The sequence below is a fragment of the Aphelocoma coerulescens genome, assembly GCF_041296385.1.
Source record: "Aphelocoma coerulescens isolate FSJ_1873_10779 chromosome Z unlocalized genomic scaffold, UR_Acoe_1.0 ChrZ, whole genome shotgun sequence".
Taxonomy (NCBI): domain Eukaryota; kingdom Metazoa; phylum Chordata; class Aves; order Passeriformes; family Corvidae; genus Aphelocoma; species Aphelocoma coerulescens.
This window is the reverse complement of record NW_027184085.1, coordinates 10,759,528-10,783,732: the sequence shown is the minus strand read 5'-3', so window position 1 is coordinate 10,783,732 and position 24,205 is coordinate 10,759,528. Positions and strand designations below refer to the sequence as shown.

The 24,205-nt window shown below is 44.0% G+C and overlaps 2 protein-coding genes across 3 annotated transcripts in view; one reads left to right on the top strand and one right to left on the bottom strand.

Moving 5' to 3' along the window:
• Window positions 1-13,967, top strand: part of PDZD2 (PDZ domain containing 2) — a 139,545-nt gene extending 125,578 nt beyond the window's left edge. The window contains exons 20-24 of one of the 2 annotated variants that reach the window (XM_069000968.1): window positions 418-535; window positions 3,585-3,686; window positions 6,039-6,309; window positions 8,318-8,452; window positions 9,831-13,967. In XM_069000968.1, the coding sequence (XP_068857069.1) occupies window positions 418-535; window positions 3,585-3,686; window positions 6,039-6,309; window positions 8,318-8,452; window positions 9,831-9,997 (793 nt within the window). In that variant the 3' untranslated portion in view covers window positions 9,998-13,967. The remainder of the gene's footprint in view (window positions 1-417; window positions 536-3,584; window positions 3,687-6,038; window positions 6,310-8,317; window positions 8,453-9,830) is intronic. The other variant, XM_069000969.1, reaches the window with a different exon arrangement.
• A 7,683-nt stretch (window positions 13,968-21,650) lies between these two features.
• On the bottom strand, window positions 21,651-22,714 carry PMAIP1 (phorbol-12-myristate-13-acetate-induced protein 1). Its single transcript, XM_069002198.1, has 2 exons — window positions 22,666-22,714; window positions 21,651-22,363 (listed from the first exon to the last, which is right to left on the bottom strand). Exons 1-2 carry the CDS (start codon window positions 22,712-22,714, stop codon window positions 22,161-22,163), a joined length of 252 nt encoding a protein of 83 aa, XP_068858299.1. The 3' UTR covers window positions 21,651-22,160.
• Between the last annotated feature and the right edge of the window lie 1,491 nt (window positions 22,715-24,205).

The following is a 24,205-nucleotide window of genomic DNA, read 5'->3' as shown; positions in this document are numbered from 1 at the left end:
GCTGGGCTCCTTTTCTGTGGCCCCTCTAGCTGGTTTTGGTCAGTTTTTGGCCATGTTACAGCACAGCAGTAGTGGTGGAGGGGGGGCTGCACAGCACTGGCTGCCAGCGCACCCTGTGGTGACAAACGAGCTTGTTGTCCTGCCAGAAGCAGTCTTCAGATGTAGCTGTCTCCTGTTAATGTCTGTTGCTAAAACCATTGGGGAAGGATGAGGGGAACAGAACAGGGACCATTCAGAGTTATTCTTAAATATATCTTCTCTGCCCCTTCCTATTCTGCCAGCACACACCATTTCTAACCAGTTTTCAAGACTCCTTCTTAGTCATTTATATTAATACAGCCTACACTGTATATGTGAAATGTATCTCTACAAAGCTGGGAAATACAGAGCTCTTCTGTCTTTTTATGTTTGTTTTAGCTTGGATCAGCTGCTCATCTCAAGCTTGGACCAGCAAAAACTGCAGTCTGTTTTGTCAGTGGTAGTACCAAAATGTGATGTTGCTGCTATGCTCCAAGAAGTCAAAGCACAAGTAAAGGTAAGTACTACAAGATAAAACTGGGTTATTGGTGGATTTTTGAGGGTTTTCTTAAGGGTCAATAAAATCTTTTCCAAACTGTTTCAGGGCTCCTCCAGTAGTCCTGTGGCAGGCTATTACTATCAACTGCAGTTGATGTTAATTTTACTAATGCTGGCTTTTGAATGCCTGCTATAAGCCTGTAATAATTTTGAATGGCTTTTTGTATAAGAAAGTTCAAAAGCAGTTTTGAGTCATAATAAATACACCTATTTTAAGTGGAAAAGTATTCTTCCATCTGTGCTCCCCAGTAACTGCACATCAGAATTTAGCTTTCTGCCAGCCATCTGGATCAGACTCAGTTTCCCCACTATGCAAGGGAAGCTCTGCTCCTCTTTGTGCCTGATGCTTTCTGCTAGAAGCTGAAATCACAGAAACTGAATTTGTTTTGTTTAATGCTGAACTTTGAACACCAGAATGCGGCTGCTGAAGGGTTTATAAGAGACTCCTGTGACCTTTTTGTTCTCTTCTGTGGAAACTGTTTTTTGCATCAAGATAACCTGCTTCATTATCTAGGTGTTTGAAGAAGACTTCCAAAGTGAAATGCCTGCCAGAACATTACTTCCCCGCTTTTGGTGTTTTCTGTTTGTGGGATACATCCACATCCTTATTAAATCAGAACAGGAGTTGATAAAATAATGACAGTGCTGGAAGGGAAACTGCCATCTGGTCTGCGTAACTGCTGGCTGAGCTGCATCTAGAGTGTTCTTGAGTTTTGTGCACAAAGATTGCAATTTCAAACATAGAACAGGCTGAGGGGGGAAAGGACCTCCCGAAAATATCCAGCTTTATCTCCTTCCAGGGGACAGCATAGCTAAAGCATGCAAGTCTCAAAAGCTTGGTGAGCCAAGAGGGTTACCTAGGTTTACTGATAAAATTAGGATTGGATTGCACAACTGGACAGAGGTAATTAAGTTTTCTCTAAAATATTTTGCATGGGGTCTTGGAGAGATTTATTTATTTATGCCAGTTTTCAGAGTCTGAGAGCTCAAGTATTTATAAAGCTGAATGCTTTTTGGAATGCACTTCTTGTCTGCATAGTTTCTTATCCATATTTAAGCCCAGTGTGGCACATACTCTGGAAAATTTTACGCTATTCAAATGGTGGGTTTTGAATGTACAATAGAACAGTTCTTCGTAGTTATCCAGTTGTTGAAAAATGAGATGGACTGCCTGATTTGGAGCGAGAGCTTCCCTGGGAAGGGTTTGTCACCATCCTTTGCTCTAAACAGTGCTGAATTTACTGCTAGCATTTAATAAATGCTACTACTAATAATGAAAGAAGGGCATTTTATTTAGGTCTCTGTGACTGATATCTTTGGCTGACAGTCTAAACAGAGGTGATTAGTGGAGGCCCGGTGTGTCCTTTGTGTGTCCAAGTAAAGCAGTAAGCATCCATAACCAGGTCTCTGCCCAATATTGTGTGCTGGCAAGGAGCAGCTTTGAGGGCTGGGGAGGGAGGGAATGCACCTTGGGAATGGGAAGCAGTATCCAGACGGTGTTGTTGGCTGGCTCAACACATACGATCCTTGGATAACTCTTTTAACATCTGAACTTCCTGACTTTTTTTCTTTCCTTCACCAGTGTTAAGCAAATTGATATAATCAAGGGTTGAAAAGAGCCTGACCTCTTGAACAAAAAGGGTTGCTATAGTACTAACAGTCAAAGATAGGTATATATTTCCATTGCCTTCACTGCACTTAGAAAGGGGCTAGCCTGGTTACTTAACTGATTTTATTATTTCAAGCCAAACATAAAGCTGTTCCAACTTGAGTACAGGTGAGCAGGGTCTTAGCATCTACAAAACACTGAGGACAAAGATGTTCTGCCCTCACTGCTCCTCTCTCTTTGAGTGCTGATGGATCAATGATGTGGCACAGGGTGACATCAGTTTCTGACATTGCCTCTGTATGTTGCAGGGATGCCTTTAGTGTAGGACATCTTCCACAGACACTATTTGGCAAAAAAGATGCAGCAAAACCAAGAATTTGACTGTTGTTTCACCAAAACCACTAATGATCTGTGCTTTTCGAAACAAAAGGCAAATGCTGAGTTAATATGTTGAGTTTAGTGAACCAAGTAAATAATTTAATGCTATATAGATTAAAGAGATTGGTTTCTAATTTACTATTAATTTTAGTATTGGCAGTTTCTGGAAATAACCAGTGTTAGATGGGGTCCTGGGGAAAAGCTGAGAAACCTGCTCTCTACTTCCCACATCTAATGCTCTGCCCCAGAGCTAGCTATTAATGTGCCTGCTCCACCAAATTCCTTCCTACAGTTCCCCTTATACCACAAAACGTGATCTCTGTGACAGCATCAGACTTGTTGGATGCAAACCTGCACCAATCCTTTTCCTGTGCTGGATGCTCCCATTTCTGCAACAGCGCAGCTTAGTCTTGTTTAGGTCATTAACAGGTCCTTACTTTCATCTCCCAAGTGAAAGAGTTTTTTCTGCTGTCCAGTCTGACCTTCCCAGGCTTCAGCAATGTAGCCACTGCACCTTGCAAGATTGTCCAGCACTACTGAGAAGAGGTTGATGCAACTGCCCTGCCTTACATCTATGTTACCCTTTCAGGAGGAAGAAGACATTGGATAACAAAAGTGTTAGTAATTCCCTAAATGGTACAGCGCTTTGTCCAGAAAGGTGTATGGGGATATTGTATTTTGACTGCAAAATGTTGAACAATGCAAAACTGACTACAGCCTGTGGAAATTAAGCTGCCCAAAGTTTAATGCCATTTCACTACCCTAATTTTGACTTTGTTTTCTAGCCTCGAACTGGCTGAAGAAATCTTCCTTGTCACCGGAGTTCTCCTAGATGGCTGCTTCATTCTGTAGCATGAAGTGAAACGCATTTAACATCTCAGTTTTAATTCCTTGAGTTGCCTTTTTTCACCTGCCATAATCTGTGGGTATGGGGAATTTGTCATTTATGTGGGTGCTTGGTCTTGATTTTTGGTTTTGTGTTTCTTCTTCCCTTTCCTGTGCTCCTCTATTTTTCTGCTAGAGCAAAGAAGACACATACTTTGTAGTCTTGCACAAAGAAGAAGGCGCTGGCCTGGGATTTAGTGTTGCTGGAGGAGTAGACTTGGAACAGAAATCAGTCACAGTAAGTGATGGCTGCAAGTCATTTTTCTACAAAGCTCACTTTAAAGCAGGCTGGTGATTAGATCAAGTGCTCGTTTATCAAGACTCACTGCAAGTCATTCACAGTGTCTCTCAGAAGCAGCAGCTTACCATCTGCTACTGAAATCAGAATGTCTGGGAAGCGTAATTTTTATTATTGGAGATGGATAACAATTATGCTTTCAGGATTTAAAAATCTGTACTGGATGGGATGGGCTAGATCTAAACCCTATGCATTTAAATAAAATTCTGCATGCAGCTGCAGTGCACACAGCCTTTTAGGGGAGACTTTCATTCTCAGCTCTTGAAAGGAAACTCTGTGCAGCCAAGTTTTTGGAGGATTTTTCAGATCCTGAGACTGATTGTTGCAGACCTCAGCAAACATTATGAATTTCACATCACAAGTTTGTTTTGAGTTAGTAAGACCTGTGGGTGGTCAGTTAATGAGGGTTGTTGTCTGGTTAGGGATTTTTTAAGTCTTAAGGAGCATTCTGAACAAACGATAGTGTCCTATTAAGATACTGGTGTGTAAAAAGTGACTGTTCAAAAACAGATCAGTGAGACAGAAAAATTCAAGAAAACTGGTGTCCTGTGTGACGGTTTCTTTAACACAAAATACGCATTTAAATTCTGCCCCAAAAGAGAGAGATCCATTAAATGCTGAGGTTAGAAGAAGGGTATGTCCTCTGTTTTGGGGCCTGCAGAAGCCCTTGCAGGAATCTTCTGAATTTTTCTTTTAGAGAAGACCAGAATAAATAAAAGTATTTTATATTAAACTTAAGTTTAAGTTAGAATTAGAATGTCATTAAGTTAGAATATGGTCAAAGTCTAGAGAGCAGGCCTCTACTTCTCTCACTGGAGAAGTTATTCCCTGTCTTTGGCCCAAACAGTGGCAGCTCTGAGCAAGAGGAAGGCTCAACAGTGTCCCACCCAGAGAGTTCCTTACAGAGTTCCTTACCTAGAGACTGAGACTCAACCTAAAAAATAAGATCTTATGCTCTCTCAGAGTGAGGACTGATTAAGTCCTTTTCCTGAGTGCTGTTAGCCATGAGACCAGAAGAGTGTCTGTTCCTGCTCTTTCCTGATGCTTTTTGTTCAGTGGGTGTAAAGGGATCTTATTAATGTTCTTGACCTACTGGGATTCTGGGTCCCAGGTATATTTAGGGTTGCCACTGGGTACTGAGCTGCTTAGATGGGCTGTTATATCCACACTTGGCTGCAGAAATAGAAATGCCTAGTGAGCTTCAAGGTACTGAGGAGCTGAGCAACTGAGGGAAGGCAGCAGATTTTTTGGACATGACCCCTGTATTCCACTTGCATTTGCATGCCTAGATCTGTTATTGAGGCTGTTATTCCAGCTTTGAATGCCTGCTTAGACTGGCTGGAAATTTATCTCCTTGAATCTGTGGGTTGTAGCAGGTGCCCATCTCAGTGTGGCCCTACAATGAGATGGAGCAGGAGCCAAAAGGTTTCTAATGCCTTGCTGCTGGTCTGCACATTAGGATAAATTCCTAAAGGTAATGCCATGCAGAATTGTGTCCACGGATTTGCTGCCTTGAACATTTGCTTGGCAGAGCCAGTACTGTCTCCATGGGAAACCATATTCTGGCTGCTAAAATTAGAGTGCCTAATAGGCAAGTCCTTAAATACTGGATCTTGAGTCTTTTAGTCAGTTCCTTTTTGTAAATGACACACATCTAAACTTGCTGGAAGTTTTCTCAAAGTTTAATCCACCCTGAATAGAGTATCTTTTTCTCTAGAAAAATGCATTTCAAGTCGCTAAATCATCCCTTTCCATCCATTCGCATGATATTTGATCAGCCAGATTGAGGCGAACAATTAAATACTTGTACAGCTGCAGTAAGTCAGAGCCTTTCTCTGCACAGATGTTTAGAAATGTGCATTTGAAAACAGCACAGGATGCATGTCCCAGTCAGTGGGAACTGGGGGAGTGGGTGTCACACACCACAGCGTTCTTGGTGGTTGCTGTGGCACGGACATGGATTTGACCTCTGTGTCACTTGAAATATGTTAATTGAAGGCCTTTGAGGAGTTTAGTGAAAGCATAAGTGATTGTGATATTACATTCCTTAGCTGTTCTTTGGCTTAGAAATGACCATGCAATAACGCCATCTTTTCCTCTGAATTCCCCCATCCCCAAATGCAGCTCTGTCTCATCACTGAGGGTGTTCACTGGAGCAGATGCCATGTGCTCAATATCCAGGCAGTGGACACTGGCTGCGAATCTTAGTAAAGCGCCTGTGTTCACCTTGGCCTGTAGAATGCTTTGTGTGGTCATGAGATTAAAATACCCTTGTTAAAACCTTTCTTTTAGGTCCACAGAGTGTTTTCAAAGGGAGTGGCATCTCAAGAAGGGACTATCCATCGAGGAGATCTTGTTCTGTCAATCAATGGCAAATCTCTGGCAAGCTCAGTCCATGGGGATGTCCTGAATACTCTTCATCACGCAAGGCTGTACAAATATGCAGTTGTTGTCATCCACAAGGAAAAAGACAAAACAAACAATTCCTCCAGACTTGAGATATCAGCTACTGGCAGAAAATGTGTGGGGTCTGGAAAGGATGTTTCCATGGAAATAGGAGCAGGTATGATCTTTGTCCAAGAACAGTTGGAAGAATTCCTTTGCAGAGCAGACTGAAGGGAAAAATATCCATGTGTTTTAGATTAAAAGCGTCTGTGCCTTATGTGATTGAAGGGAGAAAATGAAATTACCTTTAAATTTTATTTGTTCTCTTTGGAACCTAAATACAGTTTGGGGTTTTGTTGTTTGGGGTTTTTTGTTGTTTTTTTTTTTTTTTTAATTACTGTAACTAGGCACAAACTTAGAAGACTTAATTCAGGGCCGAATCCAATTTCTACTTAGGTAAGTGGTTCTGCATATTCTTCCAATCCAGGACAAACTCCTTTTAAGTAATAACAGTAGTCAATGCAAGGAAGAAAACAACCAGAAATTATTTTAAAAATTTTAAAAAATCAAAACCCCATGCCCTGCAATTTGTCATGCATAGGAACTGAGCTTGTTCTCTGTAAGAGCAGATTTCATACTGTTTCTACTAGAAACATAGAAAAAATTATTTTTATATTGCAGTAAATGGAAGTAAGCCATATTGAACTCAGCCATCCTGTAGGAAAGTAGGGATAAATGGTTTAAGTGGTAATGTATCAGTGGAATACTAAGTTCCTGTTCAGGAACAAGACAGCATTTTGGTGTAAAGGCTGCACCTGGGGTCTTAGGAAGAGATCTCTGAAGGTTTTTGTAGATTTAAGACCCAGACTTCTTCAGCACCTGTCTGGATGGTGCTGCTTGGGAGCAGGGGGATGACCTGCTCCAGTGCTGCACTGCTGCAGGGTCCTGGGGAGGGAGTGGGCCACGGTTACAAGCTTTCTGCTGAGAGAGTTGGCAAGGGTTTCTCCTGCCCTCCAGGGCAGCACCAGACACTCAGCTCTGTCCACCCCAAAACCAGGACACGGAGCTGCCACTTCGTTATTTTTAATCTGCTGGCTGAAATCATTACTGTTCTCACAGGGTTTTATTTTCTGTAGCAGTTTCTATTGTTTTATGCTTACACTGAGTTTTATGATACGACTTTGTAACACAGCTTAAAAAAAAAAAAAGAAGAAAGCACTCTGTTAATTAATGGATCAGCCTTTCTGGAATTGCTCCCGTGGATATAATCTATGTAATTACTTCAGAATCCCTCTCTGCCCTAAACTCCCTACATCCTGCATCCTGACAAATGCAGAATATCTGCTGGGTCCAGGCACTAGGGGGCAACATGATCTCATAAACAAAATAGTATTGGGTTATTCAGAACCTCTTTCCACCCTTCCAGGCAAAGGACATCTCCAGATGTTTTAGATAACGTTTAAAGTTGTCTGAGATAACAGTAGCAGTAATTTGTGATAATGTAGACTGCATAATTATTACATCCACACAAAGCAAAGAGGATCCTGTTTTCCAAAACTGCAGATTTATTTCCTCTTAAGCAAAATTGTATCTTATTTCAGCTACAGCAATATTGCATTTCAGAAATATCTGCTATGTAGGAGGTATGGTGCAACTACAGTTAATTATAATTAAATAAATAGATAGGAAGCTAGAAACAATTTTTCACCCTAGGAAGTGATTACAGATTTTTGCTTAAGAGAATGGAATATGTTTGCTTAATGAAACATTTCATTCATTCCTGTTACTTAAAAAGATGTGGCTCATTGAATAAGCAAAGGGAACAAATGAAAGGAAAATAAATGCTCTCCACTCCCTATTTTTGTAATTTTTCCGTTATTTTGTGGATGTTTAGAGCATTTGCTAAATTTGCTAGCTATAATTTTGCCAAAAAAAAAAGATGCCTTGGCAGGTTTTGTTGAACATGTAAACTGAAAATATCTCTGTGTGTAAATGCATTTTGTACTGTCTCCCATTCACAGCTACAATAGAATACATTCACTTCTGAGAAGCTTGGTGGCCTGTCCTAGTCTGAGTAACTGAACTCTGAATTGTCTTGTCACTGCAGCAAAAGCAAAAACCAACCAAATACAACTTGCAATTTACTGTTATCTGCATAACAAGATGCTGTGTGTGTTCAATTGCAGATCCAAACCTGGATATGAATGATGTCATCTGTGTTGAATTATTGAAAACCTCTGCTGGCTTGGGATTCAGTCTCGATGGTGGAAAAGCTTCCATTGCTGGAGATAAGCCCTTGCTTGTAAAAAGGATATTTAAAGGTACTACATGCATACAGTGGATGTTATCCTAGTTTTCCTTTTGTCTGTGCATAGTACAGATATTTCAATTATTGTACTCAGCGTGGTTTTTTTGAAGCAAGGGTGGTTTTTGTGGCTCTCATTTATTACCACTTACTAGGCCAAAGTGGTCATTAAAAGAAAAAACGCTCCTGGGAATGACTAGGGATTGCATCTGCTAGTAAATGTTTGTGGAGCAATCTGCTTTACTAAGCATGGCTCTGTCCACTCTTCTAGACATTAGACTACAGCAGCAGTCATCTATATAATAGTGGTCTGAGACATTCATGCCTTATCCAGTTCTCTTTCCTAAGAAATGCATAGTGCATATAACTAGTGTGGTACTCAAACACTGCCCTGCATTATGTCCAATTGTGAATTTTACCATATTTTTGTCTTTTTTTTTTTTTTTTAATATTAACATTAGTTTTTGCTAAGAATATGGGATATTTGTATTCAAAAGCTGCCAGTCTTGGGTGCTTTGTTTGTCATCAGGTAGTTAAACTTACATGAGCCATACATAGAAAGAAAACAGATCCCAGAACTACACTGTGACTTTCATATGTCATCTTTCAGTTTAGTGAAAAATAAGGCCCTTTCTGAAGGCAGCTGAAACTCTCAATGAAACTGCATGTGCACAGCATTTTTACAGAATTACTTTTCAGTAATGTGTGGTTTATTCCCTCATCAAGATAAAAAATCAAACAGGTATTTACTGAATTGCTTAGCAGTTCTTGTGTGTGTGTTTGTTTTTCCCCTCTTTAGAAAGTGCTTCTTAGGGTAAAGGACGTTTAATTTTTGAGCTCATTCATTTGCATCCTTACATACAGCCCTTTTCCCCTCGCTCTGATGACTCATGTTAGCTTAATTATCATTACAGAAAATACAATTTCATCAGTAGTGAAAGGTGTGTGCCTCTCTAGGAGCTTTCTGTGAATGGTGTTAGTCCAAAGTTTGCTACCAGTGTTTGGCTTGTTCATCCCAGGTTTTACAATCTACTGCATTATCTTCTTATTACCCTGCTGAAATTGAGAAAGTACATCCATGCCACATGTCACGGTTATTTTATCAACCAGATTTTCTTACAGCTACAGAGGTAACATTCAGCACATTTCATGTACTTCTGTTGTTTCCTTCAAAACCAGACATCTTCTCGGAGAACAGGGCTTTATCTTGGTTAAAATAACCTTTTCTGTGAGATGCATCATGGGGTAGGTTGCTAGAGCTGAGCCGAACAGCTGTGATTTGTATTGAAATTGCTGCAGTTGGGAAAACAATGATTTATTTCATCCCAGTGGAAAGCAGATTTTTGTAGGTTCACTTTCTCTTAACACTGACTTTTACCCTTTTTTGCTTCTAGGTGGTGCTGCGGAGCAATCTGGAAACATAGAAACTGGAGATGAAATTCTTGCTGTTAGTGGGAAGTCTTTACTTGGGCTCATGCATTACGATGCCTGGAACATCATTAAATCTGTGCCAGAGGGGCCTGTTCAGTTGCTGATCAGAAAACACAGAACTGCAGTATGATGGAAGCACTACATCTAATCACACTTGCTAAGACAAACCATTTAGAACTGTCTGAAAGCTGTCTTTATTTGTAAAGCCACACAGAAGTGTCTTAATGCTTTACAGAGAGGTGCTAAGAGCCTTGGAGAACCACTGAGCAAGCATGTGATGAGCTTCACAAATCTCACTTAATGATTGGGGATGAAGGAAGCCAAAAGTTAGAGACAATTTTGTATTATGTGGCAGTTTTATTAGAACTTCAAGACCTCTCCTGGGTTTGGTTTAAAGTATTTTGACTGAGATAAATAACACTGTGCCTGTCCCTGATATTTTTAGTATCTGCAGAGTGTTGGTAGTAGAAATTGTTGGTTGCCATCCTGTTGACAAGGGTGGGTTTTAGACTGTACTATATCACTTAGCTGTAATAAGACTTAAGGACACTTCCTTAGGGTCTGGTCCTCTTTTTTTGTTGTAATAAGAGAATGTCTGGAACAATCTCACTTTATTCTTCTAAGTGCAGTTTTGCTAAAAGCGCATGACAAGAGAGTATAATTTTGCACAACTTCTATGCCTAAAATTAAGAGCATTTTATTGCAAAGCTGAAAATCCTCTTAAAACTAATGAACTAACTCAGCATCCACCACACCTGAATCTACTTCTAGGTGCAACTTGTATCAGAAAGCACTTGGCGTTAATGTGGTAGAAATCTGTAAGAAAATCATGTCCAAATAATAGGTGATTGTCCACCAAGGTGTATACTGAGTTGTTAGTTGTGATTAAAATGGGGGTGATAAAAAATTGGGGTCTGAATTTTCAAATTTAGGCTTCTAATGTTAGGCACCTTTAAAATATATATATTTTTAAAAGGGGGATAATTTCAAGTGCTGAGCACTTACAGATCCTACAGACTTCAGCGACCGCTAAGAATGTCTGCAAGTTGGGCTGCTTTTATTTGTCTTCAAGAGGTTTAAGGCTGCCCAACCTGAAAGACTCAAGCTGAAAAGTGGTGATCTAAAAATGGGGATTATAACAGATTAAATCTGAGCTGGCCATATTTGTGGTGGCTTTTAATTGGTCTTCTTTGTTTTCTCCTGTCCAGTATTTATTTTTGCTTGTGTGAGAGTGAGGATGTGTGTGGATGATGCAAGTACACCCAACTGCGTCAGGATTGGGCTGATACTGAGGGTTCTGGGTGGTGAAACTGAAAACTGTTTGTGTAGATGGGAAAAATCATGGTGTTGGGTACAGCAAAAGAGAAAGGGTTGCAATGCCACAGGAGCTTAGTTTGGATTTTCTCACCTCTACTCGCAGAAGAGGTATCAGTAGCAGGCCATGCCGCTTAGTCTGCTGTGCTGGGAGGAGAGTGTATGGGTGCAAGAGATTAGACTCTGTTATTTCTCTTCCTACATCTGGGATAGCTAAACAACATAAAATACATACAGGAGGAAATGGGCCAGTGTCCTTATCAGCTGAGAACAAGTTGTTTGTTCCACAGTGCTCAGGTCGTTCATCACATCAGGCTGGAGACTGCTTGCAGCCAACATGCCCAGGGTGAAGAGCTCTCAGCCTGGAACCAGTCCAAGTCTGAAGTGCTGCCTCTGTTTTTAGTGAGCCAAGACACTGCATAGCTGTTACAGAAAGGTCTGGGCTTGTCACTTGGCCCTACCCCAAGATCATACTGTAGTTCAGTTTATTTACATTTATTCAGCAGTGCTTGAAGCAATTGCTTCCAGGTTAGTGGAGCACTCGCTTTGGTTCATTTCTGTGACAGCTTCATTAGACTGCAGCTCATGATGAGCAGAAGAAAATTCAGTTCTTTGAGGCAACCTGAGACCGGATGAACAGAAAAGCTGTGCAATGTTTGCCTAAAAATTAAAAAATAGGTTTAATTCTTTTTCAGTGACATATTAGCATGTGAATCCAGGGAGAGATGCAGCTTTTGGTTACAGGAAAGACAATACTGTACGTAGTCCAACAGCTCCTTTGCCTGCAGGATTTCTGCTGAAACTAATTCAGATTCAGTGCTGTGAGGTGACTGTGGAGTTGGGTCCCCTGTGAACCCAAAGCTCAGCCACTCTGTCAGGACTGGTCCATGCCTCCGGTCACCTCCGTGGTGGGAGAGGCTTCAGGAGGATGCAGCTCTTAGGGCTGGAGGACCACACTGAGATCCAGGCCTGTGATAGGTTAGAAGAGGTTACCCCTGCATATTTGCTGAAAAACAGGGAGAAAATAATTTGGCAATGACAACTGAATGGTGAGGCCTTGTTCAGGAATGACCAAAATCCGACTGTAATAGCGTGTATAATAGATACATAAAATGCATGTGGAATTTAATGCAGCGTAGTGAATGCATACCTGTATACGTATAATACGTGCAAGTGCAGTACTGACTTTTTGCTACTTCAGTGTAGTAAATCACAGTTGTGTTTTAGGAAATGGCTTTTTTTTCAGTCCACGGTCTAAAATTTCGGAGGTTCCATCGCAGGGAGGCATATGTCTCCCTCACTCCTAAACCAGTGTGAGCTCAAAGGCAAAGTCTTCATTTTGTAAATTAAAGTTAATTTGAGGTGTCTTAAGATGATACGTGGTGGATATTTTCAGATGCTTATTTGCAGGTACTGTTCATTGTGAGTGATTTAGAAGGCTTTTTTTTCAGTAATCAGATACTGTTCAGTATTTTATTTTACATGCACGTAGATAAGTGTTGGCTGAGTAACAGCAAACAGAAACGGGGATTTTTGTGTGTGATTCAGTAATGGCTATAATTTAAAAGATAGGTTTAATGTTTAAAATCTGATAATAGTTACTATGAGTAGAATGATAACACTTCTCTACTAACATTAGAGCAAGCAAAAGAATTGTATTTAACCCTGATTGTTTCCGTTCCTGAAAATAACTTTTTTTTTTCCTTGTGAAAGAACAACATCTTCACTGATGTTGGTATGATTTCAGTAGTATTTCCTGACATCTCTCTTGGGGTGACATTCCCTGAAAAAGCTCCAGAATTTATGCAGTATGGGTGTCTGCTTTATAACAGACAAGATGGGTAGACCAAGCAGATGTAGTAAGCTTTTGGTTACACACCTGGCAAAGTAAATATTGTTTTTCTGAGAGCCTGGTTGCACTAAAATGATGGAAGGCGTTGCATTAGTTCATCAGTATTCAGTAGGATCACGACCATTTTTGGCCTTGCTGTTTGCATATCAGTCCCCATGGTGATTCTTCACCCTGCAGGAGTGTTGGCCAAACTCTGGGAGAGCAGTGACTCCCCCAGAGATTTGGCAGCTGCATCTTAGAAGACCAAATAAGCATGATGAAATTATGCACTTCTTCACCAGGGAGCTGAAGGCATTCCAGACAAGGGGAGTTTGCTCCTAGATGGAGAAGGTTTAGTAGAGGGCTTTGGTGCATCCAGGCCTGGGGCAGATAAAGGTTGCACATCATGGATATGAGAGCAGTGAGATGCTGCTGTGAGATTCTTGCAGCCTTTTGTACCTGGAAGCTCTTTCCAGCTTCTGTAGGGACTGCATCTGTATTGAAAACTCTTGAGATTAGGGAGGGAAAAACATTTGATCATTTTCTCGTGAAAAAAATAGTAGAAGGACAGATAAGTATTAAGAAACTGTTAAGTGATTGATATTTCCTAATGACCCTCACATAAAATTAACCCTGGTTAATGTTCTGCAGTGGTTCTTGTCAAATTCTGAAGGAAGTGTTCCCAGATGGGAATGTTTACCTGTTTCTATGTTTAGGTTATGTAAATGTACAAGTGAAAATATTGATGAAGAGTAGACTAGCTCATGAGAAAAATGGGGATCCCACTGTAGGTAGATTTTGTGTGTTAGTCTGATACACTTATTGTATGATATTGTATATTTACACTTTTATTTATATAAATAAAACTTCTTTTAATGAAAACTGTTTAATATGCCTTGTATATTATAAAAAAGTCAGTGCAATAACATGAAATAGATTGTACATTTTTTGATTTCTGTCTCTTCTATGTGAATCTGTATCACCATAAACTGTTTTGCTTGGGTTTTTTAGTGATTTTGAAAATAAATGGTATCCTTAGTACTCCTCTAGGTATTTAATTCTGTTATGCCAGAGTCTGTCTGGTCCACAGTTGGAACTGGCATCACAGGGACAAGGATGTCAGGGAGAGCAGTCAAAGACTTGGTGTAAATGATGTCCAGGTGTGCATCTAAGGTAGAACTGAAGTAGTGCACTCGTAAGAACTGCAATTCAGTGTGAAGAGGACTAAGGCATTTAAGAAGTAGTACAAGGTAATTTGTAGAACCTGCTTCAGTATCTTGTTTTTTCCTGTCCCTGTTCTACGAAAATGTGGAGTTTGCATCGAAGCAGCAGTCCCTGGAGCACATTGCTTATAAACTGTACCTCCTGCCCAGACCTTACAAGGGAATGATTCTATACAACTATTCCTAATCTGGTATTTGTTCTAGTTTCCCACCTACTCTGTGGATAAAATTCCCTTCAAAGCCACAGTGAGCTGGTGGAACAGGCTGGGCTGAAGACTCCCTGTGGATGGAGTGAAGTGCAGCTCATAGTGGGAGGTGGAGACCACAGCCTCCAAACTGGGGAGGTTTGCATCAAGTGGGCCACTCTCTTAGACACAAGTCACTTCACAGTCACTGCACAGCAGGTCAAAGCAAGCCTTCCTCATGGGAAGATGAGCCAGCCGAGAAAGCTCTCCTCTCAGCTGCTCCGATGTGGGGAATGCCAGAGGTGCCCAAAATCACGTGCTGCCTGGCAGCACACAGACACGTCAGCTGGTTACTGTGGGGAAGGCTGAGCTGGAGGAAGGGGCTGGCGGCTTTGTGTGTTTACACTGCGGGCTCATGTGCATTGCTCTGTGTTCACCTGCTGGGTTGGGCACTTGCAGCAGCGCTCCCTCATGGCACAGGGCAGTCCTGACCTTCCCTTGGTGTACCCGTGGCACTTGTCTGGGTCTTGTGCCAGACCTGGCAAACCTCACTAGTTCCTCCTATGCACAGTGCTGCCCAAAAAGGCCAGGTGAGGTTTTGTGTGATGGGAAGGGAGGCGTTTGCTCTCCTATGCCAGTGGTGCAGAGGACATTTCCGTCATCCCCAGGATTGTGCCCCAGAAGCCGCTGTGTGTGCTTTCGGTTTCCTTTTCTGCATGCCATGCTGCAAGGGTGCAAGCAAGCAAGTATCTCATGAGGAGGGATAAGACCACAACTTCTGTTGACTCATCCTGTGGGAAAGGCCAGTGTGGCTGGCTCCCAGCCTGCCCTCTGGGCACGTGGATTCTTTCCCGGGCTGGAGGGGAAGAGGAGGAGTTTTGTGGTATCTCACTCCTGCATCTGTCTTGGGACCCTTTTTTCCCCATCCCTCTCCCTTGCACACAGCCATGATGATGAGGGGTGCTGCCGTCTGAGACTGTGCAAGGCATAAAACCAGCAGAATGGGAAGGAGATGGACGAGAAGGTGTGGGATGGTGTGCAGTCCCCTTGAGGTTGGTTCAGCACACCTGTGCCCAGCTGGAGCCTGTCTTCTCCCCCAGGGCTGCACAGGGAAAAGGAAGAAGACGTTTTCAATCATAATTTCCTCTGCCTTTTCGCTCCCCCCTGCTGTCACCAGTGCTGGGCCAGCCCAGCTTCTCTCCTCTCTTTCACTGACTCCCCTGTATCCATCTTCCTGTCTCCTTCTGATTTCTCCAACATGTGGGCTGAGGTGGGGTCAGCAGGGCTCAAACCTACAAGCAGCATGGCTCTTGTAAGATTAGTCTTGAATATCTTTAATTGAAATCTTAATTGCCACAGTCAGTAGCTAAGAGGAATACAAAAGCAAGAAGACACAATGAAGTTAATCTGTAAATGGATTAGCACATGTGACTTCATTTATCCACCAAGACATGTGAAGTACTAGAAAATTTTTATTCTCTCAGTTGTGAAAGCCTTAGGGCATGGGCAAATGAGGAATTTGAAATGTGATTCTACCTAAAAAGTTCCATTTCATTTCTCATTTTTTTACAGCTTTGCTGCTCTTCTGTTCCCTGTTGGCATCACTGAATGCTGTCTGAATAGGGTCTGTGATTCTGGTGTGTCTGTTCCTTCATCTCTGTTTCCAGGAATGTATCAAAAATACCACTTTACCACATTTGACCAGAGGCTAATGGTCACTGTCCCCTCGCAGGGATGCTGTGAAGGAGAGCCCCTGGGGAGAGAGAAGGTTCCCACAGGCCACCCTGGAGTCGGTGGCTGGCCAGGAGCAGGGCGGGTGCTAGCTGGGTATGACGCCCATGAACAGAGGGAGGTGATGCCACAGGGCAGCACATCACTGCAATGACAAGAGGAAGTCAAACCTTCCCAAACCACAGCCCTGAGCTGCACTTCCTGGTGCCCATGGCCATGCAGGGTCAGCCACAGAGCCAGCCGTGGCTGCAGGGGTGACATGCTGCCTCTGTGCTGCCAGTCCCTGGCCCTTGACTGGTGCTGGGAGATTTTTGGTCCAGCATTTGGGTGCTTGGTATTTTTCTTTCTATGCAATACTGGGTTGTGTAACTCCTTTTGCAGTACCTCCTTCCTGTGTGCAGCAGCCTCATAACAATAGATGCCTGGGGACCGAGTGATCTGCACTATCTAGGACTGGTCCCCACCACTTCTGAAAAATGACGTGTTTCTTCTTGTGAGGAGCATGGCTTTTACCAGACTGTCTGAATCAGCCTTTAGTAAGCCTGTTTTGGACTCTGTTTATAGGGAAAGCCAGACATAACTTCCTCTTTCATGTAGCTGTGTTTATTAAAGCACTTAACCCAACTAAAAACTTCACAAGTTAATAATGACTGCAATAATTAAGTTGTTTTCCTTTAAAAAAAATCCTTCACTTTTAATGATCATATGAAGGAACCTTTGATGCAAATACACATCATTCCCTAAAACAAGGAGTTGCCCTTCCATCCCATAGTGTGTAAAGCTGTGACCAGAAGGATATTTTCTGTCAGTCAGGGTATTTTTTGAAGTTAGTCAATACCAAACCCAGAACTTCCTGCCTTTCCACTGATAGTTCCATATGTGCAGGCCTCACCCCTCTGTGCAGCTGAATCAGTCTGATATCGTTGCACTGAGCAAACAAGTTACCTGGTGCTGAAATTCCTTGGATTTTTCCCTACATACCAAAGCCATTTCCTTGATGCGCTATGGTGGTGCTGGGGAATGTCCAATGTCCAGCTGCTCTTGTCAAAAAACTGCCTCCCTAATTCCTGATCCTGAGCAGGGTAGACATGACTGTGGCCTCCTGCCTTTGTTGTGGCTTTGTCACATCCCTGTCAGGAGCACGAAGGAGAAGGTGGAAGCACAATGCTGCCCTGAATTTCTGCCATGCAGTAGGGGACTGTGATCCCAGCTAGGCCCCAGGAGCTGAGGGAGGAAGTGCCAGCATCCTAGGATTGGCCTTATTTGGTGCTGCTGAAAGTAATTGTTTTTTCAAGCTGGCCTGTCCGCGACAAAAAGGTGCCTTGCCCCTTCAAATGATGACCATGGCATGGAGGAGCTGAGCCTCTGAGCCTAGTGGTGCTCCCACCATCCTTTCATGGGCAGGAGGGAATGACGCCAAAGCCACCAAAGATGAAATGGCTGAAGATGAAATAGCTGAAACTGTTTAATTTCCGGTCACTGCCATTTCATGGGATATCTCCTGTTGCTAAAGGAGTGACACCAACCTCCACGCTTTCAGAAGGGTGGTGAGAATTGCATTGCAAAGAGCCCATGCGTGAGAAGGCAGGGCAGCCTTGGTGTGGCCTGTTTGTTACGTGGGCCAGACAATGTCCTGACGCACTTGGGTGAGGACCCTTGTTTACAGCTGTAATAGCTTTTGGGACTATTGCTCACTGATGGTCCCACCATCAGACAGTCACCTGCTTCAGGGGAAACCCTGACTGAAAGGCAACACATCATATCCCCAGCCCTTCCTGTCTGGCCTCCTTACGCCTCCATGGATGCACATAATGCCCTCACACCCTCTTGTGTTAATGGGAGGAAAGTGATAAAAGTTAGTCCCATCTAGCAGTGTGTGCTAAAAATAATGACCAGCATATGAGACATTGTTTTTCAGTTGATTTATAAAAACATCCCATGAGGGGAAGAGGGAGGAAGTATCTTCTTGTCTGGCACTTCGTTTGAGAAATTCCACTTGTGCATCCAGTCTCAGGTGTGAAGGCATGAGCTGGCTGAGGGGACCAGACTGGTTTTCACCTAGGGGACCGCAGGGCAAACACGACCCAGGGCTGCACTTGTTGTCCAGCTAGGTGCTGTGATAAATGGAGAGCATTCCAGGGTGGCAACTCTGTCAGTTTTCTTCAACAGGTGGGTTTGTTGTGGGTTTTTGGTATCAGGTGCTTGTGGGTGAGTCAAGTGCATTCAGATTGCAATGCCATGCCCCAGTGATAGGATTTTTTTTTTCTCCTGCCCTTTAGGGAGGAGCAGGTCACAAGCATTATGCTACGTAGGTGACTGGACACCGCTCTGGAGGGCTGGAGAGAGGCCAGACTCCAGTGGGAAGCAGGTGAGAATGTCTGGATGTTTTCACAAGTCTGATGAGTCACACTAGTATGATTTGCTGGTGAAGCTTTACAAAACCAGATCTCTGTGCAGTAGCTGTGGTGGTACTTTTCACCAGGCTGATGGGCCTTCTCAGGACCACTTCACCGATGCCCTCCAAAGTAAAAATCTTCCAGGCTTCTGCTGGTGACTAACTGGGGAAGAACAGAGAGTTGCATCTCTTTGGGTTTTTTTCTGGTTGTTAGAAACAAGAGCCTTTGGCCCGGAAGATCTTAGTCCTCCTTGCACTGGGAATATGAGCCACAGGCATGGTGCTCCCTGCCTGTGAAGCTGGGGAAAAGCAGCGCAGTGAGTCAGCTGCTGATGTGCTTGGCATAGCAGGAGAGGACCTCAGGCTCTCCTCTGCACAGACACCTTTGGGTCCCAGATTTAGGGAAGAAGAATGTGCTCTGCACTATCCCTCTGGTATTCCCCTTGTGCTAAGCAGCATCATTTCCCACTCTTCCAGAACTCCAGCTTCAAACTTTGGAGGAAGTAAAAATTTGCCTGACAAAACACTGTATCCGTTTCTGCCTGCATCTTAGACAAAACCCTTAACTTGGATGTCCTTTACTAGGGACACTCCTTTTCAAAGCTGCAGCTACTCTGGTAGAAGTAATGGACCCCCAATATCACCCAAATATTCCGCTGCCAGTAGTTAACAAAAAATACCACAATAGGTGTCTCATTCTGAAGTTCAAGGTCATGGTTATTCCTCGTTCATCTTAAAGGCAGAAGTCAAAGCCTAATCTCCCAAAGCAAACCTGCTGTCACTCTGCTCTTGCCCTGGTGATTTTGCCCTGCTGACATGGAAGCATGGAAGGAATTTGCATAATATAATCATACATTTACAATCCACAAAAGAAAACTCGAGTTACAGCAACCTTTGTAACTCATTTTTCTTGTAGACACTTTGTATTTATTATCTTAGCAAGAATTCAAGACATACGTGCGTGAGGCATACAGCAACACATCTGGCACACATCCAGAACAGGCCTTAAGGAAAACAAACTCACATTGATAAAGTCATAAAGCAGATCCTTCCCAGAAGCAACAAATCTAGGGTGAACATCAGCAAGTGCTTGGTCATGTACTGGCACTGACCTCTTGCATCCGTGTCTTTTTCCTGAGTTCCAGTTGAACACTACCATTCTTAACAATGCACCAAAGCACCTAAAACATTGCGAAAAAAGCAAATAGTCTTTGCATTTCTAGGCAGACAAATAGTGTGCTAACACTAAACTTGGATATCCCCATGACAATGCATTTATGAGTATACTATTTTTTTTGTAATATTCATATGTGCTACATTCTGAAGAACTGGGTGGGCTCTACAAATCCACACCTCATTTCCTGTTGAATTTCCAAGCAGCATACATTGAACAGAACAGTTTTATTCACATACTTTTCAGCTACTAATGTGACTGCTAATGCTGAATTTTCCTGAGAGTTCCAGATAGGCATGGTCATTTTTCAGTGACCTTGATGAAGATTCCACCAACTGCAGGACATAAAATAGCAACCCTTCTTATGAAGCTGGAGCTGCCTTTGATGAAGTTTTGCCCAGCTGGATGCAGTGCTAGCCTGGGAGCTGGTGTTCTGCTGATCTGAAACTCTTTGCATTTATTTTTTAGTACCTGAAAAACTGACCTATGTACATGTCAGCCAAACACACTGCTATGCAGTACTAAGATACATAACAACTATTCTTGAAACATTATGTTCTCCCTGAAAAGGTACTAGCTAGCTTAGAGGGGAAGGGAACCATGCATGTGGCTCAAGCCAACAGCAAAGCTCCCGGTAAAACCACTGGGATGGATGGGGTTAAGTCTTCCATGTGGAAAGAAGGGAAAGTCAGTCAGCTTCTGCTCAGTGACAGAAGTCAGTGTCAATATGTAAATCCCCTACACGGTTGGTTGTGAGAGTGACCAGAGTTACGTAATGACAATTTTGCAAAGGCAGATTAAGAAGAGATAACAGAAAAATAAACTATAAATACAAACAGGAATCCACCACAAGAGAGGAGAAGACAAAATTTGAATAGACACAAGTAACAGAAAGTGTAACTATACAGCCTTATAGAATGCAAATGTATTTATAGACAAGTTAAGAGAAGGAACTCTGACCAGTGACCCTAGAGGTAGCTATGAAACAGGATCAGCTTCAGCCCTTTTTTTGCTATCTTGGACCTGGGAAAAATACTGTTTAGGATGGAGCCTGACATGAATTGACTAGTAGAGTTACTGTTTGCCTTGATTGCAACCAATATGTTTAATTCAGATCCTCTGAAGCCAGCCAAGGTAATATCCCCTCAGTGAAATGGGTTATACCCATTAACTCCTCAGTGGTGATGGTGCATCACCATCCACTGGATGTGCTGCAGCAGCTTCACCATTCTGGAACTGAAATGAGGAGGCCATGAAATGAAATGGAAATAAAGTACAAGGGAAGAACCTCTGCCTGTAAGTATAATTAAACAATCATAAGGCTACTTTCTTGTACCACTGTAACACTCAATTCTATTGATATTATTTCTTCAAAGAGAGGTAGTTGCTTTCTTTGAATAAATAACATTCTCAACAAAACTTGAGATTCGACTTTAAGATCTACTTCTATTGAAGTTATTTTGTTACTTATAAAGACACAGCAGAACTGTACCGTTATCAAGAAATTCCTTGTAATATTGAAAGAATCCTTCCACCACAATTACCTCAATATCTGTGTTTGTGCAATATATATTCAGATATATATTTTATAAAATGCTAAAATATGCTTCCCTCTCTGAAGCATGATTTATTTCCTTTATCATCTGAAAATATTATAGGTTTTTTTCGTTTATATACCTTTTTATATTGAGTTTTGTCATAGTTTTGTCATGTTTTGAACATTTTTCCTACTGTGTTTTGAGACTAAACAAACAGCTTTCGATTAATAGTTCTGTTAAATATTCATGACATACACTAGCGGTGCACACGTTTATATTTTACGTATACATACTATATATATATATATATAAACTTATACTAAATATTTATATAGGCTAGAACTATGCAACACTGTGTTAATTCATAGAATTACAACTTTTAGTCTGCAAAGCAACATCCTGCAACAAAGAACTTTTCAATAAAGATAGTGGTTTTCTTTAATAAATTTTAAGTCCCGCCACCAGATCGCTGTCCAGCAGGATCCATGCTTTAGACATGAGGAGCAGTCAAAAATCCAGCAAGTGGCTTTTCCTGTGTGGTATGTGATCCCAAGTTCCAACTGACACTTTTTTTGGCTTCATCCAGGAGGTGGCCCGAACTCCTTGGTGAAACAAGGTTATGGGACATGAGGACCAGAGGGTGACTGGGGTAACCGTATTCCTGAAAGTCTTCTGAGACCATGGTGAAGGGCAAGTTCAGTCTTGCCCCAAATCTCCCCATGTCACCGGCTTGCCCTAAGTCACCGCTGCACGGTTGAGAGGCTCTGCCCAGCGTTATCTTTATTTCCCACGTGGCATTCATACGCCAATATTGCTGTAACAATCTTCAGGCAAATCATGTGATAGCCATCCTCCAGCGGCTACGGGCACCTCAATACAATGCAACCAGATTTGAGGTTTCTTCATCTCCCACTGTCTGTGGAGCCTCTTCTTCCAAACCCACAAAGCCAAGATCCTCCTCCGTTCCCCTCGCCGTGTCCGCGGGCAGCCCACGTTCCGGGGCAGAACAGCTTGGCGAGCAGGTTCAGGATCCTCTGCCGCAGGTCCCACCTGTCGCCGATGCGGGCCAGCTCCAGGGCGCACTCCTCCGCCGCCGCCTCGCGCCCTGCGGAAACGCGTGTGGTTATCGCTTTCATGAGATCCCCACAATACGGTACTTTTAGTTCAATATTTTACTTTTTCCTCAACGTGAAGCACACCCCACCCCGCACCTTTTCTCCCCGCCACTCGCTGGGGGCAGCAGCTGCATCGCTCTCGCCTCCAGACGGGCGCCCGCAGCCGCGCCGGGCGCTCCCCCCATCGCCCGGTGCTGGAGCCGGCCAGCAGCGCCCGGGCGCAGCACGGTGTGTCCCTCTTCCGTCCCGTCCCGTCCCGTCCCGTTCCCCCCGTTCCTTCACCCTCCGGTACCTGCAGGAGCGGCGGGAGGCGCGGCTTTGCGCAGGGTCCGGCCAGGCATCCTCGCGGCGGCGGGGCGAGGCTCGGCGGGGCACGGAGCGCCCAGGCTCGGCTCGGCGGGGCACAGGGCTCGGCGGGGCACGGAGCGCCCAGGCTCGGCTCGGCGGGGCACAGGGCTCGGCGGGGCACGGAGCGCCCAGGCTCGGCTCGGCGGGGCACAGGGCTCGGCGGGGCACGGAGCGCCCAGGCTCGGCTCGGCGGGGCACGGAGCTGCGGGGCACGGAGCGCCCAGGCTCGGCTCGGCGGGGCACTGGGCTCGGCGGGGCACGGAGCGCCCAGGATCGATTCGGCGGGGCACTGGGCTGCGGAGCACGGAGTGCCCAGGCTCGGTTCGGCGGGGCACGGAGCGCCCAGGCTCGGCTCGGCTTGGCACGGAGCGCTCAGGGTACTCTCGCGTCGGCGGCAGCAGCGCTCTGCCGGCACGGAGGCGGAGCGCGGCGCTAAAAGGCGGCTGCCAGGCCGGCGGGGGTTTCCCCGGTCCTGACGTAGCGAAAAGGAGCGGGGATCCCGCCCCCCGCGGCCGGCGGGCAGGCGGTGGCGTGCCCGGGCGACGCGGAGCCGCGGCCGGGACAGCGCCTGCGCTGCCGGCGCGGAAAGGGCCGAGGGATGCGGTGTGCGGGGCAGGAGGAGATGGGAGGATGGGCTGTGCTTGTGGTGGTGGTGGTCCAGGAGAGGTGGACAGGGTTTCGATCATGCTGAGAAAGAAGAGGTGGAGGGGTGGAGAGTGCTTGGGCAAGCAGAAGAAAGGGATAGGGTGTGTTATTATCACAGAAGCATAGAATAGTTTGATTTGGAAGGGACCTCTTGAAGGTCAGCTAGACCAGCCACTTCTTTTTGCTGCTTGTAGCCGCAAAGACAGAAAGATCTTCAACTAGATTAGCTTGCTCTAAGTCCCACCCAACCTGACCTTGGATGTTTCCCAGGATGGAGCATCCACCACCTCTCTGAGCAACCTGTGCCAGTATTTCGCCATACAAATAAAAAGTTTCTTCCTTATAGCTAATCTAATTAATGCACCTTTAGTTTAAATCATTCCCTTTGTCCTGTTGCAAAAGGCCCTTCTAAAAAGTCTGTCCCAGTCTTTCTTATAGGCCCACTTCAGGTACTGGAAGGCTGCAATAAAGAATCCCCTGAGCCTCCTTTCACCAGGCCGAGCAACCCCAATTGTCTAAACCTTCTTTCTATTCAAGGTGATGGTGACCTTGCCCTCAAACCAGCCCTGGGCAACTTGGGGCCACCATTCCACTGCTGGATCTTCCCTGTGGCAGTGTAGGGCCTGCTTGGCATGGCTCTGGCTGACACATGCCAGGGCACACTTACCTGTGCTTGCTGTAATTTTAGATGGTGCTTTTTGCAAGAAACAAGAGCTGGAACAAAGTCACCCTCATGTTTTTGTGATTGTTGCACAATGTTGGGAGAGCTGCCAGTGATACGTGGATCACTCCTCTGCCTCCTGTCTCAGAGAGAGTTGATATTTCATGTTGTGACACAT

Coding starts and splice junctions, on each gene's coding strand:
- PMAIP1 (XM_069002198.1), bottom strand. CDS start 22,714: ATGCCTGGCCGGACCCTGCGCAAAGCCGCGCCTCCCGCCGCTCCTGCA. Junction 22,364..22,665: donor GCCTCCCGCCGCTCCTGCAG/GTACCGGAGGGT, acceptor GCGTTTCCGCAG/GGCGCGAGGCGGCGGCGGAG.